This window comes from Vombatus ursinus, unplaced genomic scaffold (genome assembly GCF_900497805.2).
Source record: "Vombatus ursinus unplaced genomic scaffold, bare-nosed wombat genome assembly UNPS02014768.1, whole genome shotgun sequence".
Lineage (NCBI taxonomy): Eukaryota > Metazoa > Chordata > Mammalia > Diprotodontia > Vombatidae > Vombatus > Vombatus ursinus.
In genome coordinates this window covers 32,853,721-32,869,969 of record NW_020954546.1, presented here as the reverse complement: position 1 = coordinate 32,869,969, position 16,249 = coordinate 32,853,721, and the positions used below count along the sequence as shown (strand labels likewise).

The 16,249-nt window shown below is 39.8% G+C and overlaps 1 protein-coding gene across 3 annotated transcripts in view; it reads right to left on the bottom strand.

Moving 5' to 3' along the window:
* Positions 1–16,249, bottom strand: part of LOC114043375 (AP-2 complex subunit beta) — a 130,837-nt gene that overhangs the window by 46,432 nt on the left and 68,156 nt on the right. For 2 of the 3 annotated variants that reach the window (XM_027862476.1, XM_027862475.1), the window contains exons 14-15: positions 13,599–13,791; positions 781–822 (exon numbers count right to left, since the gene is read on the bottom strand). In XM_027862476.1, coding sequence (XP_027718277.1) covers positions 781–822; positions 13,599–13,791 — 235 coding nt within the window. The remainder of the gene's footprint in view (positions 1–780; positions 823–13,598; positions 13,792–16,249) is intronic. The other variant, XM_027862477.1, reaches the window with a different exon arrangement.

Genomic DNA, 16,249 nt, shown 5'->3' with positions numbered 1-16,249 from the left:
AGCAATTAGGGGAGACTAATCCACACACACTCTCTCTCTTTTCAATACCAAATGAGCTATGTCGCCCAAAAGGGCTTCACTTTCACAGGAACGCACGCTCTAGGCTATTTTTGAGAGAGCACAAAAGCACAGAATGAGGACACAGGGACTCAAGGTTGGCTGCTTTTTTTTTTTCTTTCCAATTTTAGCTTCCATGATTCTTTGCAAGAGGCCTCTGGGCATCATAAAATGGGAGGGGAAGGGACTGCTTGGGCAGGAAGGGGCAGCAGCTCCATCTCCACTGGGGTCTAGCCATCTCTTTAGTCATGTCTCGTTCTCTCATTCCAAGAATAAACATTTAGAGGGTCCCTCCCCCAGAAAGGTGGGTATTTTCTCTCTCAAACACACTCTCTCAGGAACCTCTCACTCTTACAGAGTCCAAATCACTCCCTCAATTTCATGCTAGATGACACCAGGGCATAAGAGCTCTTCCTAACCAAGAGAGGAGGTTCAATTTCTTTTTAACTATTAACGACAGGAAGCCAGAGAAATTCCTGAAGAGACCAACACTCCAAGCCCTGAGAATATGGCCTAACAGAGAGTTGGGCACCAGCCTGACAACTCAATGACCACTTCTCACTCTGCTACTCTTCTAATACCGCTATCTTGGTCTGCACATACAATGTATGACAGCAGCAATGGCTGCTTTGAGAGAATTAGTGGACAAAAAAAAAGTTACATCAAATCAGGGTAGGGAAGGGACACTACTTTCCCACTGTGAAAAAAAGTGATGGCACTTACTGCCGGACTTCCTCCAATGCCCCCGCCAAGGTCACTGCCAAGCTGAAAGAGAGAAAGGAGAGAGAGGAGAGAAAGGTAGAGTTCATTTAGCTACATACTAGAAGCCAGAACAGAATTTGCAGTTTGGACTACTGAGAAGTTGGGGAATACATGCTGTCAAATAACTTTGTCTCTCCTGGGACAAGAAGGTCTAGGTTGTAATGTCCTGGGAAGGACATCTAAGAAAAACCCTTAGAAAGAAGATGGAGCTGAGATCTCTCAGGGATACTTCAGATCCAATCTTTCCACAGCAGTGTTTGGACAAATTCAAACAGGATTTAGAAGAGTTTGCAAAAGCCCAAGAAATCCCGTCCCCCAAACACTATTATGCTTCAAATGTCCTTTTAAAAAATAAAAATCAAACCTTGCCCCTTTCTCATCTATGCCACCTGCTCCTTGGCACTTTTGAACAGCCTTTAAATTAGTAAATAAACAAGCAAAGGAGGCATAAATGAAATTGAAAATTGCACTTTCAGATCTGTGCCAGCAGTCACAAACCAAAAAATGGGATTTAAAACTTAACAAAATGCTAAAAGAGAAAACAGTTGGGACAGGAAGAAACCACACCACCTGTGGACTCCAGCTTCACAACTCTCCTTCCTACCAACTCCATTTAAATTATTCTGAGAAGAGAATCTACTAGGGATAGCTCTTTTGGAAGGAGGCTAAAAAGCTGAAAAGCTGGACTGAAGTCCTGGCCTTGCTGCTAAATAACCAGATTGTGAACCTGGGAAAACCATGAAACCTTTCTAGGCTTTTTTCTCTCTGTAAAACAAGGAGATCCCCCAGAAAACTTCTAAGTTCCCTTCCAGCTTTGAAATCCTGTAATCTGAAAGGACTCAAGGAACTGGCAAGAGACGGACCCATTAATTAGCCTTTCACCCATTTCCCACTCTGAGTTGAAGATGCCATGATAAAGGTCTTATGAAAAGAGTTAGCCATGGTTAAAAAAAAAACAAAAAAAAACTGGCCATGAGTTAGCTCTAACAGTACAACATGCCCCCCCCACCAAAAAAAAGACACTAAAAACCCATCTTTTTTGTAAACATTACCCCTATCTACTAGGTAGGTTACTATTTCCTAAGATTTTTACTCATTCATCTGCTGTGGAAAGGAGGTGAGTGAGAGCAAAGGACAAAAGACGGACAATCCAAGGGCTGTTTGCACTTCTATGCATGAAATACTAAAGGCCAACAGATTCTCTACAGAAGAGTTATGGAAGCCCATGGACAAGAACCAGAGGCATTGATGGGCTGTAATCCAAGCCAGGGAGACCAATTATCCACATCTACGAGATCGTAGGCCCACAGAAATATCAAAGTACCTTGTCCTCGGCTTTTGACTGACATAAGCAGATCTCTCACCATGGGGTACAACATACTCAACATTCTCTACGAGACAACAGTGCACCCTTTGCCTTCTGCCAGTGGAAGTGGGCGGAATCACCATCCTGTGAAGACTTACTTTGTGTGTCCCCTTGCATCTTACAGAAGACACTTTAGATCATCACCTGATGGACTGAACAGAGAATTTAAAACCAATGTGTGCTAGATAATGGTTTCCCTCTGACAGCTGATTTCTATTGTCCATGGATGTCATAGGTACTATGAACTTATATTAATAGGTGTGTTCAACATAAAATAGAGAGACAGAAATCCTACTTACATAGCTTTTAAAAGTCCTTTCAGTACAAGACTTCAAAACCACGTATTCAAACAAGTCATCAATGACAAAGAACTTATAGTAGATGAGGGATTATGGAAAAGACTTTCATATAGCACTTTTCTCTCAAGTTCTGCAATAGCATCTACCTCATTTAAGATAGGCTTCCTGGAAAGCATAAAATTCCATTAATTCAACATTAAAAAATATATATATATGAGTCCCTACCATGTACAAAGCCCTATATTAGGGGTGGGGTGCCGTGTGTTTAAATAAGAGATGGAAAATAAAACAAATGCACAAATTAACTACAAGTAAAGTCTGTTAAAAGTCACAAGAAACAAGGGGCAGCTAAGTGGCGCAGTGGATAGAGCATCATAAGAAACAGAATAAAGTGCAGTTGGAATCCCAAAGAGGTAAAGACTGGTTTTTGCTAGAGGACCAGGAAAGATTAAATATGGACATGGCTTCTTGACTGAGCCTAGAAGACTCTGAAAAAGCTAGGACAATAGAAGAAAGGGGGGTAGGGGAGGAGGGAAAAAGGAGGAAGGAAAAAGGGCTAGATTCTAGGAAAAAGGAACACCGCAAACCCAATGTATGAAAGAGGACAATCTCAGGGCTGGCTTGAGAAATAACGGTAGTTCTGTTTAGAGAGAATAGGTTACCTGAATGAGATAATAAAAGAAATAAGGTTTAAAAGGGTCAAATGGTAGAAGGTCTTAAATACTTTTCCTATGGAAAGCATGAAAAAGAGTCCAGTTCAATACAATCAGAGTTAATTATTATAACAATGATGATGAAGGTAGAGAAAACTTAATTAAACCGTCCCAGGCACTCACTCCAGAGACACACTAGGAGAATTCCATGCCTTCTAATGGGTCTTCATTTTTCTGGTAAATAGATGGGTCAAATTAATCAAATAATATTTTCCTATAAGGTAACCAGAAGCTTTTATAAAATATATTATAAAATATATCAATACGAAAAACTGGAGAAGATTCAACTGTTTGTCAGTACCTTTACAGAAAGAAATGTTTTTCCAATTGTTTTCACTACTACATGAAAGACATCTGTATGACAGTCAAGTGAGAACTGAGAGAAACCCCTAATGGAAGAGAGAAAAGACTAAACCAAAGGTCATGAGAGATTCAGAAAAATTTTGTCTCACTTATCCAGATGTTATCATCACACCCACAGGCTAGCAGCTATAACACAGAAAGAGACAGGATTCTGTATGGCTCTGGTATTCAAGGATAAGGAAAAAGAAAACACTTGAGGGCAAGCAGGCTTATGAATGATGAACAAAAGCTCTCTGGGTTCTGATGGTTCTCAGCTACACAGAAGTAGGGCACCCAGACAATTTTCATTTCCAAGGTGTTGGTCTTTTTACCCTTGTTAGTATCTCAGTTGGAGGAAGACTAAATATATTCTCCCTCTATGCTGTTTGTCAATATTAGCTGTAAAACAAAGTTATTGAAGAGCAATTCCAATCATTGTTTTAGTTTTGCTTGGTTTAGCAGACAAAACCCCACTAGGCTCTCAAGCTTTGAGATCCTGTGGTGAACAAGCCCAGGATGCACCAGAGCAGAATAATCAAAACAGCTCACATTTATACAGCACTCGAAAGATCTTAAAATAATTTCCACATGTTAACTTCATTGGCTTTTTCACAACCAACCCACTAGGTCAATACTACAGGTGTAATTAGCCCCATTTAAAGATGAGAAACCTTAGGCTCTAAAAGGTGAAAGAACGTGCCCTTGGTCACTTAGCTATTAGATGAAGAAAATATTCAGACTTGCCACAATTTCACGCTGCTCCTCTAAAAAAACCTCATCCCCTTCATTTTTGCTATCTCTTCAGCACCAAAAAGGAAAAGCAGAGCAGCATATTGAAAGCCTTTAAAGCCCTGAGATCCTGACCTGAGACCCATCTCTTCCAGTTACCAAGTGTGCCCCCTCCTCCACATTTAACCCTTGGAGGAATTCTCTAACTACTGTAAATCCACTTTGAAGCTCCTTAGACAATGCAATCTCAGGTCCATTTCCGACCTCCCAACCCATGTTGTCATTTTTTCAGTCATATCTGACTCTCAGTGACCCCATTTGGGGTTTTCTTGGCAAAGATACTAGAGTGGTTTGCCAATTTCCTTCTTCAGCTCATTTTACAGATGAGGAACTGAGGCAAACAGGGTGAGGTGACATGCTCAGGGTCACACAGCTAGTGTCTGAGACCAGATTTGAACTCAGGAAGATGAGTCTTTCTCTCCAGGCCAGGCACTCTATCCACTGCAATATCTAGCTGCCTTGTCCCAACTCTTCCCACCCTCAGCCCCCTGCAAAAATCCCTATCTTTTCTAAGGCTTATTCAGACATAGTTATACTTGGCCTCTGTCCACTACAATGTAACAAAGCTGTGGGACTGCTCTCCACCCTGTTGTGGTCAGCAGGATAAAAAAGGACCAAATACACCTCAGCTCACAGCACAGGCAGAGACACCTTTCTGTCCTGGTCCTTCATTAACCATGCTGATCTTGTGCCCACTTTCCTCATGTGAAGGATGTCATCTACTAGTTAAATTCTGGTGTCAAACAGCCTTCTGACAAGGAAGAGAGGAGATAAACACAGCCACTTCAGCCACCATGGGACTGAACACACTCACTCCAGGACGCACTCCTCTCACTTCACTGTAGCAGCCCCTTTTCATTGTCCCAGGGCCCTATTACCAAAGCTGCTTTTTTCCATTTTTGCCACAAAGAAAAAAATGCTGCTGCCAAGGTCGCCACCTCAGTAAAAGGGAAAAGGTTAGAAAAGAGATCAAGTAATAAGCAATGGATCATTTCAAATGCTGAAATTTAAGTGGGGGGGAGGCCTGGGGACTAGCTCTCCCCACACCCAGTTACTCTACACTTCAATTGCTAGTGATGTAACTTCTCCCCTCCCACTCCGACCAGGGCATAACGTGGAAGTTAATGGGCTGTGTGCCAGTGGCCGAGTTCCCCTCTCCCTCCCACTCACACAGTCTGGAATTGGGGTCACGATGCACTCACTACCTACCAGCATCTGTATTGCTTGCTCCGTGGGTTACGGCTGGAGAGCACCGGCAGCTGTGCAGTTAGTTACTGGTCATTTCGAGGGCAAAGCTTTCTGTGGCACATTATGTGAGTCCTGAAGCAGAGCGTGTGGGGGCTGACAAGTCCTGCCCGAGAGCACAGGGCTCTGCACAGAGTAAACAGAGGCTGCCCATCAAGTGTCCCGAGGACAGCTTCACACTCAAAAAAGTGAAAATAAGGGAAGAACAGGAGATGAAAGCACATTGTGCAGCAGACCCAAGTCTGTTTAACGGTAACGAAAGGATCAAGATTTTCTACAGATAATCAGAGACTAAATAGACACAAGAAGACCCTTCCGCTATAAGGACAGATCCGGGTTAGATACATTAAAGCAGGTGGGCACCGTGTGTTTGCTACCTGTGATTCTAAAAACCTCCGCTGGAACACAGGTCTGTCTTCGATTGTCTCATGCTCAGACACTGCTCCTGGGTAGGATTCTACCCTCACTGAGCTGGGGGTCTGAAATGATGAGAAGCCAAAGTATAACCCAAATTTACATGACAGGTTAAGACAGCTTTGTCCCTAGGCTCAGAAAAGAATATTCTTTAAAACAGTATGTGCCATCCCACCCAAAACAATGGAATTCAGATTAGAATCCTATGTATATCATAAATGTTTAAGCCCTTAAATTACTGTGTATTAATTTTTGCTATTCCTTTTCTCATTTTAGAAGGTCGATGTCTCCTAAGGGAAAGCAGGGTATTTCAGTTATCAAGGTGTAATCTATTTAATCCCTAACGAGTGGTTCAGAAATGGACTACAGAACACAACCGAAGTGATTGCTAAAGGGGGTGTGATCCACACTTTCAAACACAACTTGGTTCGGTGAGGATAAACACATGTCCGCAGCATAATCAGGTACATTGTTGTTATTCAGTCACATCCAATTCTCCGGGACCCCACAGACCACCTCAAACCCTCCTCTCCTTCACTGTCTCCCAAAGTCTGTCCAAGCTCATGTTTGTTGCTTCTGTGACACTATCTATCCAGCTCATCCTCTACCATCCCCTTCTCCTTTTGCTTTCAATCTTTCCCAATCTTTCAATTTTTCAATCTTTCTCCCCAGAAACCACAAGGCAAGTGGTAGAAATAAGGAAAAAAAGGGCAGCTAGGTGGCGCAGTAGATAGAGCACTGGCCCTGGAGTCAGGAGGACCTAAGTTCATGATCCTGCCTCAGACACTTACTAGCTGAGTGACCCTAGGCAAGTCACTTATCTCAGATTGCCTCAAAAAAAAAAAAAGGAAAAAATAAATAAGGGGGAAAAATGAATAGCATCCAATGGAAGGAACAACCTTCCATTGTTGTTGGGGAAGGGAGGAAATGGGAGGGAATAAGTATTTTTATAGTGCCTACTTTGTGCCCAGCACTGAGCTAATAATACATCATTCACTTTCTACATCCTACCTTGGTATACAAGAATCAGAAATATAAAAATATGCAAGCAAATACACTGGAACAAAAGAGAAGTGCAGTGGTTTTGGTACCTGGACTGGCAATGCAAAAGCCAAAACTTCTAAGTAACTAAGGACTCGGTCCCTGTCCTTAAAAGGCATAGACTCTGATGAGGATGGTGGAAGGGCAAAGAGATGTGAGATCCAAGGGGAAATGGAGACAAGGGGCCCTCAGAAAGAGGAGGATCCAAAAGCTTCACAGGAGAGGTGGTGCCTGACTATCTAGACAACAGTCAGCCAACTCCTGCCTTTCTGTATGAGTGTCAGTGAACTAAGAACGGTTTCCACAATAAAACTTTTTTTTAATAAATGCAAAACCACTGTAGAAAAACAGAATGCCCCATCTGCCCACACCTGTACATAATGCTGAGATTCACAGCAAGACCATTTGTTTGTAGAGAATACTTCTCATTTCTTATCACACTTTGACATCGTGTGTATGAGTACATACATCCACATGCACTGCTGTGTCTTAATTCACCTGTTAATATTATAAGCTCAGTGAGGGCAGTTTATGACTAAATAAACCCAGTGGCTTCTCGTAGCTTTTAGGACAGAATAGGAACATTTCTGACCTTCAAAGTGGCTCATAACTTGGTTCCCAGGCTAGTCATCTCTTTGTTTCCCATCCTGCTACACCCCTTGGACTTCTCTATCAACCCACCAAGATCTTTATCCTCTTGCAATATCACATCAGCTTTGGTCTTCATTACTCATCAGAGCCCTCTGAATGGAAGGTAGAGGGGAAGTTTCTCCTCAAACCTCCATCTAGGGAGGGCCTCCAGGCCAGCCATCATCTCTTTACTTCCCAACTCTGCATAAGCTCTTAGAAAGCAGGGATTTTTTTTTTCTTCTTATTTTTGGCTCTGTATTTCCAGTGCCTGGCACATAATCAGTGCTAGATAAATGCTTAGTTGACATAACTCTCAAAATATCTCCTGGATAATATTCTACTGGATCTTCAAACTCAAAACATCTCAAATGTTTTTTATCTTCCCAGGCAGGTAAGAATGCCCTGTTCCAGCCCAATCTCTCCTCATCTCTTAACTCACCTCCAGGAGGAGAAGGTGCAAAGAAAGCACCAACCTGCCCTGCTCAAGGAAGATACTAAAAGATGCCTACATTAGGGAAACCACAGGCCCAATCCCTAGACCCTCTGAACTCCAATGCAGTCTATCCCACAGCTTCCTGTGCCTCTTTCAAAGGACCAACCAAACCAAGAGCACTTATTTTTAGAGCATCCTACTCCTAATTTCTTATCCCACATTCACATTACACCACGTGCTCAGATCTCACCTGTGCAGACTCAAGTTTTGTGGGGGCAGAGATCATGGTGTCCTCTTCTTTGTAACACCATGGCACCAAGTTCAGTACCTTACGTACAGGAGCAAGTCAAATACTTGTTGAAATGGATAAAAAGTGCTCCAAGGCATAAGACAGAATTATTCCCTTGGAGAAAAATAAAATGACATCTAAGCCTTTCAACGTCAACTGAACATTATATGTATGTACACTCTGACTCCCTCTTACAAAAAACTGAATAAAAATGGATTCTAGAGAGGAAAGAACAAAAGAAAATAAGAGAGGTCAGCAAAGTACCACTTGTATCTGCCACATGAAGCCCAACATACATGTCACAGGGAGACAAGCTTACAAGGAAATACATGTTCTGCAGAAGTCATTGCTGCCAAAAGCATCTTTAACATGCCTTTGCTCCAAGTTTGAAGTTTTTTTCAAAAGCCAAAGTCAAGGGTCAAATTGCTGATGCAAAGCACTTCATTAGAAGTGTACCATTCTAAAATTTTTTTTCAAGGTGATTATAAAATGTGAAAACTTAAATCATGACATATTCTTTATTACTTTTAATAATGATTTGAAATGCTATTCCTAATTACTTCCATAAATTATATGCTTATAGTCAGAGGTAATGCAGTATAATGACCATACACTTAAGTACTAAAAGAACCTCTACTATCTACCTAATATTGTGCTGACTTTTGCATTTCATTTCTTCAACTTCGATGAGACCAGAAAATTCTTTAAGATTAAGGAAATGGTATCTTAAAGTAGAAGTAAAAATCAGTAGTTGCCTGTATATACCTCACTTATTTCATTTTAAGTTGATATTATTAATGTTCTTTTAAACATAAAGATGTGCTTTTATGAAAAAGTACTTTTATTTCCTATTATTTGAAGGGATTTAAAAAGTAAGTGAAGTTATATGCTTGCACAGTTTGATAATATCTGACTATACAGCATTTCTCTACAAAATGGCTTTCCAATTCATGGACACTTACCGTAATTATTAATTATTTTCCTAATATGTTATATTTAAACTTACTACTAGCTTATGTCTCTGTATATTATTACCTGCTTTATACAAATTTTGTATATTTACTGTCTAGCTTTTGTATATATTTCATCTAGCATTTGTAAAATAGAATCTATAATAAACATTGTTAAAAATGTAAACAACAAAAAAAAAAGTGTACCATCCTATGAGTTAACTTCAATTAGAAGCTGAATGTGTAAACTGATGACTTTGACTTAGTCCTGAAGTTGCACCAGGTTCCTTTCCCGAACAGGGTCAATGAATTACCACCTCAATTCAGCCAATACTCAGGACTAAGTTAAAGAAAACATCATTTAAGGGATCAAGGCAAAACCCTGGCTAGTGTGAGCAAGCTGCTGGAGAGTGAATTAAGCACAACCAGAAAGAACAATTTATAATAAGACAATGCCTTTGTAAGGAAAAAACAACTTCCAAAGACAAAAGGACTTTGACCAAAGCCAGATCTCCAGAGGATCTATCATGAAACATGTTACTCACCTCCTGGTGAGACTGGATGGACTCAAGGAACAGAAAAAAACAGCTGCTTTGTGGACTTGTTTTGCTTGACTATGCTCATTTATTACAAGGGTTATTTTCTTATCCCTCAGTTATTAATAAAGGAAAGGAGGAGCGGCAATAATGATGTCAAAAAATGTCACTGAAACTTCTTTTTTGATGAATGGAGGAGAACAGAAGAGAGTACAAAAGGAAACATAGACAAATAAGGTAGCTCTGAAAGTAATGTGGAATTATACACTTTTTTTAAAAAAGCAAGCAGCTGGGAATGGAGATTCATGGTTTCATATACAATCCTCTTTCTGTGTTCAACTGCGTCAATGGAAATGATCATTGCTTGGCTCAGAATAAATTGTTAAAAAACCTAATGCCTACACCACAAGGCAATGTTTGCCACAACAAACATTCTTCTTTTCTAAATCAGAGATAACTTTTACAAAAAGACATTTGCACAAGGGCAATGGAAACTTTAAGTTGCACCATATACTACTGCATCCTTACAAACGTGTACATCTTGCTGCCAGCAGCCCATGCAGTCAAGTTTATGCCTTCCTGATGTTCTCTAAAAACCAAGACAATGATCAAGCATGTTCAGGACATACACACAGATGTAAAGAGGGATTATCCCTTACTCTTTTCATTTCAGCTTGTCTTTTTGTTAACCATGAGAAACCGACGGAAATTACATACAAAAACTTCTAGAGCTGAAATACTAAGGAGGCCAGGTTACCATAAAATCAGGAAGAGCTCAAGCGTAGAGTCTTCATTACTGTACCTACAACATTATTGTACCTACAAAATGCAGAAATAGAAGAGATGCTTCTAAGGAGTTGTTTGAATGTGGCACTGGAGCTATTTAAATCTTCACTCAGTATTTGTAAAGGAGATAAGCTAGAAGCCTTCCCACAAGATCAGGAGTGAAACAAGAATGCCCACTGTCACCAATATTATTCAATATTGTATTAGAAATGCTAGCAACAACAATAAGAAAAGGAAAAAAAATTGCAGGAATTAGAATGGGCAATGAGGTAATAAAACTATCTCTTTTTGCAGGTGATTTGATATACTTGGAAAATTCTAGAAATTCCACTAAAAAGCTAGGTGAAACAATAAAAATTTTAGCAAAGTAGCAGGATGTAAAATAAACCCACATAAATCATCACATTTCTATATATCACCAACAAACCTCTGCATGAAGAGATAGTAAGAGATACCCCATTTAAAATACCATAGATATAGAATAAAATACCTGGGAGTATACCTGCCAAAACAAACCCAGGAGGAACTACAGGTACATAATTATAAAACATGTTTTATACAAATGACGCCAGATTTAAATAACTGAAGAAATATTAATCGGGCATGTGCAGGCAGAGCCAATATGATATAAACGCCAATTCTGCCTAGTCTACATATTCAATGCCATCTCAATTAAATTACCAAAAAATTATTTCATTGAGCTAGAAAAAAATAAAAAAATTCATTTGGAAGAACAAAAGGTCAAGAATACCAAAAGAATTGATAGAAAAAAATGTAAATTTCTGGGATATGAATTCAGTATTTGGTAAAAATTGTTGGGAAAACTGGAAAACAGTCTGATAGAAATTGGGTATAGACCAATATCTCATACCATTTACCAAAATAAGGTCAAAATGGATACATGACCTAGATATAAGGGGAGATATTATAAGTAAATTAGAAAAGCATGGGACATATTACCTATCAGACTTATTAACAGGAGAAGAATTTATGAATAAACAAGAGACAGAGCACTGTGGGATGTAAAATGAATAATTTAGATTACATTAAATTAAAAAGGCTTTGTACAAATAAAACCAATGTAGCCAAGATCAGAAGGAAGGCAGAAAATTGGGGGAGGGAGGGGGGGATTTCATAGACAGTTTCTTGGATAAAGGTCTCATATCTCAAATACACAAAGAAGTTTGTAAAATTTATAAGGATATGAGTATTCTCCAATTGATAAATGGTCAAAGGATATGAACAGGCACTTTTCCCATGAAGAAATCAAAGCTATATGTAGATATGAAAAACTGCTCTAAGTCATTATTGATTAGAGAAATGCAAATTAAAACAACTCTGAGATATCATTTCACATGTACCAGACTGGCTAAAACGACAGAAGAAAAAAACAACAAATGCTGGACGGGATGTGGAAAAACTGAGACACTAATGCATCGTTGGTGGAACTGCGAACTGATCCAACCATTATGGAGAGTAATCTGGAATTATGCCCAAAGAGTTATATAAACTGTATATACCCTTTGATCCAGTGATATCACTACTAGGTCCGTTTTCCTAAGTGATCAGAGAAAAAAAGAAAAAGAACCTATATGTTCTAAAATATTTATAGCAGCTTTGTGCTGACAAAGAACTAGAAACTGAGGGGATACCCATCAACTGGGGAATGGCTAACAAGTTGTGGCACATGAGGTGTGGTCTAGAGTAACTGTCAATCGAATACTTTTTCTTGGGGCATAAAGAGGATGGAAAGGAGTATGTTGCCATCTCTTGAAAAAATTTTGCTTCTTTCCTATTTGAATGATCATAAAAGCTATTTACTAAAACTGGAAGGTGACTATGCAAAATAGAGGAGGAATTTGGTTACAGGTTATACTGTAGGAGTGACCACGTGGAGTTGGATTTGTTTTGCCTTTTATGGGATTATTCACAAGGGCTACTAGTGAATTCCCTTAAAATTTTATGCAGAAAGTTAAAATGTAGCTCCCAAAAAAAGACATGAAATTGCTTATGTGTTTGTATAACTACTGTCTGGAGTCAGAGCCTGGTCAAGGGCAGTCTTTGGAAGCAATGCCTGCTCATTAGAATGTGTCACTGCCATCATGCAGGCCTCTTTCCTTAGTCTACCTGTCAGAAAGCAAAACTATCCACTGGGTTGGCATTAATTTCAAGACATCTTATTGTTTCCAATGGGAGAAAGAAGTGAGTCCAGTGTAGATGCCACAGAGAACCACTGTCTTAGTTATAGGTCTCTGGAAGCACACACTTATTTCAGGAACATCTGCCTTTACATTTCTAATACTGGGAAATGAATCAAATGGACAAAACATCTTATTTGCAAACAAATGTGATTTGCTCCAAGCGTCCAGCTGCCAAGAGCTGCTTTCAGCCTATGCCAAGAAGCCCTTATATTACTCCACCTTTCTGTCGATGTGAGATCCATTTCTAGCTCATCTCATTTCTCTTTAACTATACAACCTGAGATACTTTTGACTCCTCAACCCAAAAGTGGCACTGTTTACAAAAAATGCTGATCATAATAAGCCTTTTAGTATCAGAATCCTGGAAGCTAATTTAATTGGAAGGAGGACCAGAAGGGAGAAAAAAGAAAATGGAAAGTAGCCAAGCAATTTCCACTCTAACCAACTCCAGAAAGAGCGCTCAAGTATTCCAGATCGAGAAGCAACAAATCCCTGAAACACCAAAGTGCTTTCTGTTTGGAAGCTGGGAAGAAAATCCATCCCATAAATCTGCAGAACCATCTCAAGCCAAAGAAGAACAGTCTATCACTGGTCAGGATAATTGTTCCTGTCTTCCATCAAAGGACATTACTGCTTAGGAGGGAGATGTCCAGACCACTGCTCACATACAATAGCATAGTCCAAGGTCTCATTAGCAAAGCAAGGACTGCATGTGACCAAAGAAAAGATGGGGAGAGAGACTTACCAGGCTGTCCAACCCTCCTCCCAAGAGGTCCACAGCCCCCATCTGCATGGAGGAAACCTGGGGCACATTGACAGGGGGACCCAAGTCGAGGTTCAAAAGGTCGCCCAGCAGGTCACCCTGAGAGGGGATGACTTGAGGCTGTTCCAGATTGGTTGTGGTGGTGGTGCCAACAGGACTATCTCCAGCATCGGTACTGTAAAAATGGAGAGAAAAATAGAATATGGAAAAGTCAATTCCACCTAGAACATAATTTTAAAAAACAAAAAAGGTGACTAACATATATATTAGGAAAACACAACAGACACGAAAAGACACTCAATTTATACCCACTTCTTCAAACACCTGTTTGTATTGTCCCCTAGAAGGCTTCCTGTTGTCTTTGATGTGACTCCACCCACAAATGTCCCATAACTTTTGATTGACCAGACAACATGACCCTCATCACTTGATTTTTGTTCTCTCCTGGAGCAGATTTTGAGACAAAGAACAAGACGTTTCTGTCCTTAACTTTTGGGTCACCTGCAATTCTGTTGCTTTGGAAATTATGGTGTTCCATGATCCCTCCCTCTTTCCCAATACAGCATTACCTAGAAAATATCCTTAAAAACAATGGATTTTTTTTGGCCAGCGATCAGTTTCAAGCCCTCTGAAATTTCCTAAGTGCCACCTAGCCCACTCTATTCCCTCAATTCAATTCTAGGCCTAACTCGGTATCTATAATGTTTATCCCAGATGTGTGTACAGATACAGCTATTCAACAGATGGCCTGACAACCACACACCACAGACAGAGCAGCAGAGCTTTCTTCATGAGGCGACTCTTCATTTATCTCACTTTCCCTAGCTGGATGATTAGATTTCTTCTGACTAATTTCATTGAGGAGGCCCTGTGATATTTTGGCACTTGTCCCCTCCAAGAGAACTTAAGTCCTTTTCTGTCCCGTATGTTGAGAAATGAAGTTGATGAGATGAAAAGGGTCCTGAAGGAAAAGGGGGAAAAGATTCTGTGAAGAGCCTGGAGTACAAGTTTGGGCAGTTTAGATTTGATGCGATAGGCAATGATGAGCCACTGTGGGTTCTTGAATACTTGAATGATAGGATGAAAATTACAAGGAAGCAGCCAATTGTAGGATGAATGCACAGGAAGAAAATGAAGGTTGAGAGATTAGCTGCTAAAATACCTCAGGTGAAAAGTGAGGTGATTAAGTCCAGAACTGGGAGGGGTAGTTGTGAAAATTCAAAAGGAAGAGACAAGTCCAAAGAATATTTGAAGAAGTAAAACTGACAGAATTTAGTAATGGATGAGATGTGGGCAGGGGGGAGGAAAAAAATGTAGAGAGAATTGAAATGACTGAGAGAAGAAAAGACAAAGAAGACAAATTCAGAGAATAACAAGAAGTCAGTCTTGTATCAACTGATACAGGGTGAAAAAGAACAAGAAAACAATCTATATAATCACTACAATAATGTAAATGAAAAACAAAAAGGCAGTTCAATTCAGATCAGATGCAATGGTCAATACCATTCCCAAAGAACAGATGCTGAAACATGGTCAGAGACTCCAGGTGCAGAATATTGCAGATGCTGACACATACAGTAATTGTTTGTGCTGGTTTTGTTTATTTGTTTTCCTTTAATACAAGGAATGATTAGGGAAGCCGAGCATAACACTGAGAAAACACTATAGTGTCAAAAAGGTATCAACACAATTTTTAAAAGATATAGTTTAAAAAAAAAGAAGAAAAAGAAAGAAAGTGACAGAAGCACCAGGAAACCAGTGGCACTACAAATGTTTTTTTTAAAAAACAAAAAGGGATACTGAAAGAAATGAGATCAATTTTCAAGCTTAATTTTTTAGTAATGGTGCCACATGCAAATGGTAGGTAAAGGAAGAGAAAGATCTGGGCTAGAGAAACAAACTAGTCAACAGATTTTGTATAGACAACAATGGAAACCACAACAATTGCTAAATTCTACTAAGAGATCAAGTAATTAAAAGGGAAGGAACAAAGGGCTTTGACATCATACCCACAGTTAATGTACAGGTAGAAGGGAAGGATAAAGAACAGTCATATAGGGTACAAAAGAACAATCCAACAAAAGAGTAAAGGGGGAACCCAGTCATGGAAGCCAAAGAACCCTCAAACTTCAAGAAGGTAATCAGTGTCAAGTACAGCAGGAAGATGAAAAAAAATTGGCCAGGAGCACCCCAAAATTTCACCACATCCATACCTTATGTCCAAGGCCCTGTCTTTTGTATCTGACACTGAGTAATGTGTAAGAATATATGGGTTACCAACATCAACAGGTGGCAGATCGAGTAACAAGAGAGAAAGTATACACAAATCCTACAGATCTGAAATGGAAAACTCAGAATTTAAGTATGGAGGTCTATGGTAGAAACTACTTCCAGATACAAAAATTTCTTTTAAAAAACCACACACAAAGGGGCAGCTAGGTGGCGCAGTGGATAGAGCACCGGCCCTGAAGTCAGGAGGACCTGAGTTCAATTCCGGCCTCAGACCAAACACTTGTCACTAACTAGCTGTGTGACCCTGGGCAAGTCACTTAACCTCAATTGCCTAAAAAACAAAACAACAACAAAACACACACACACACACACACACACACACACACACACACACACACACA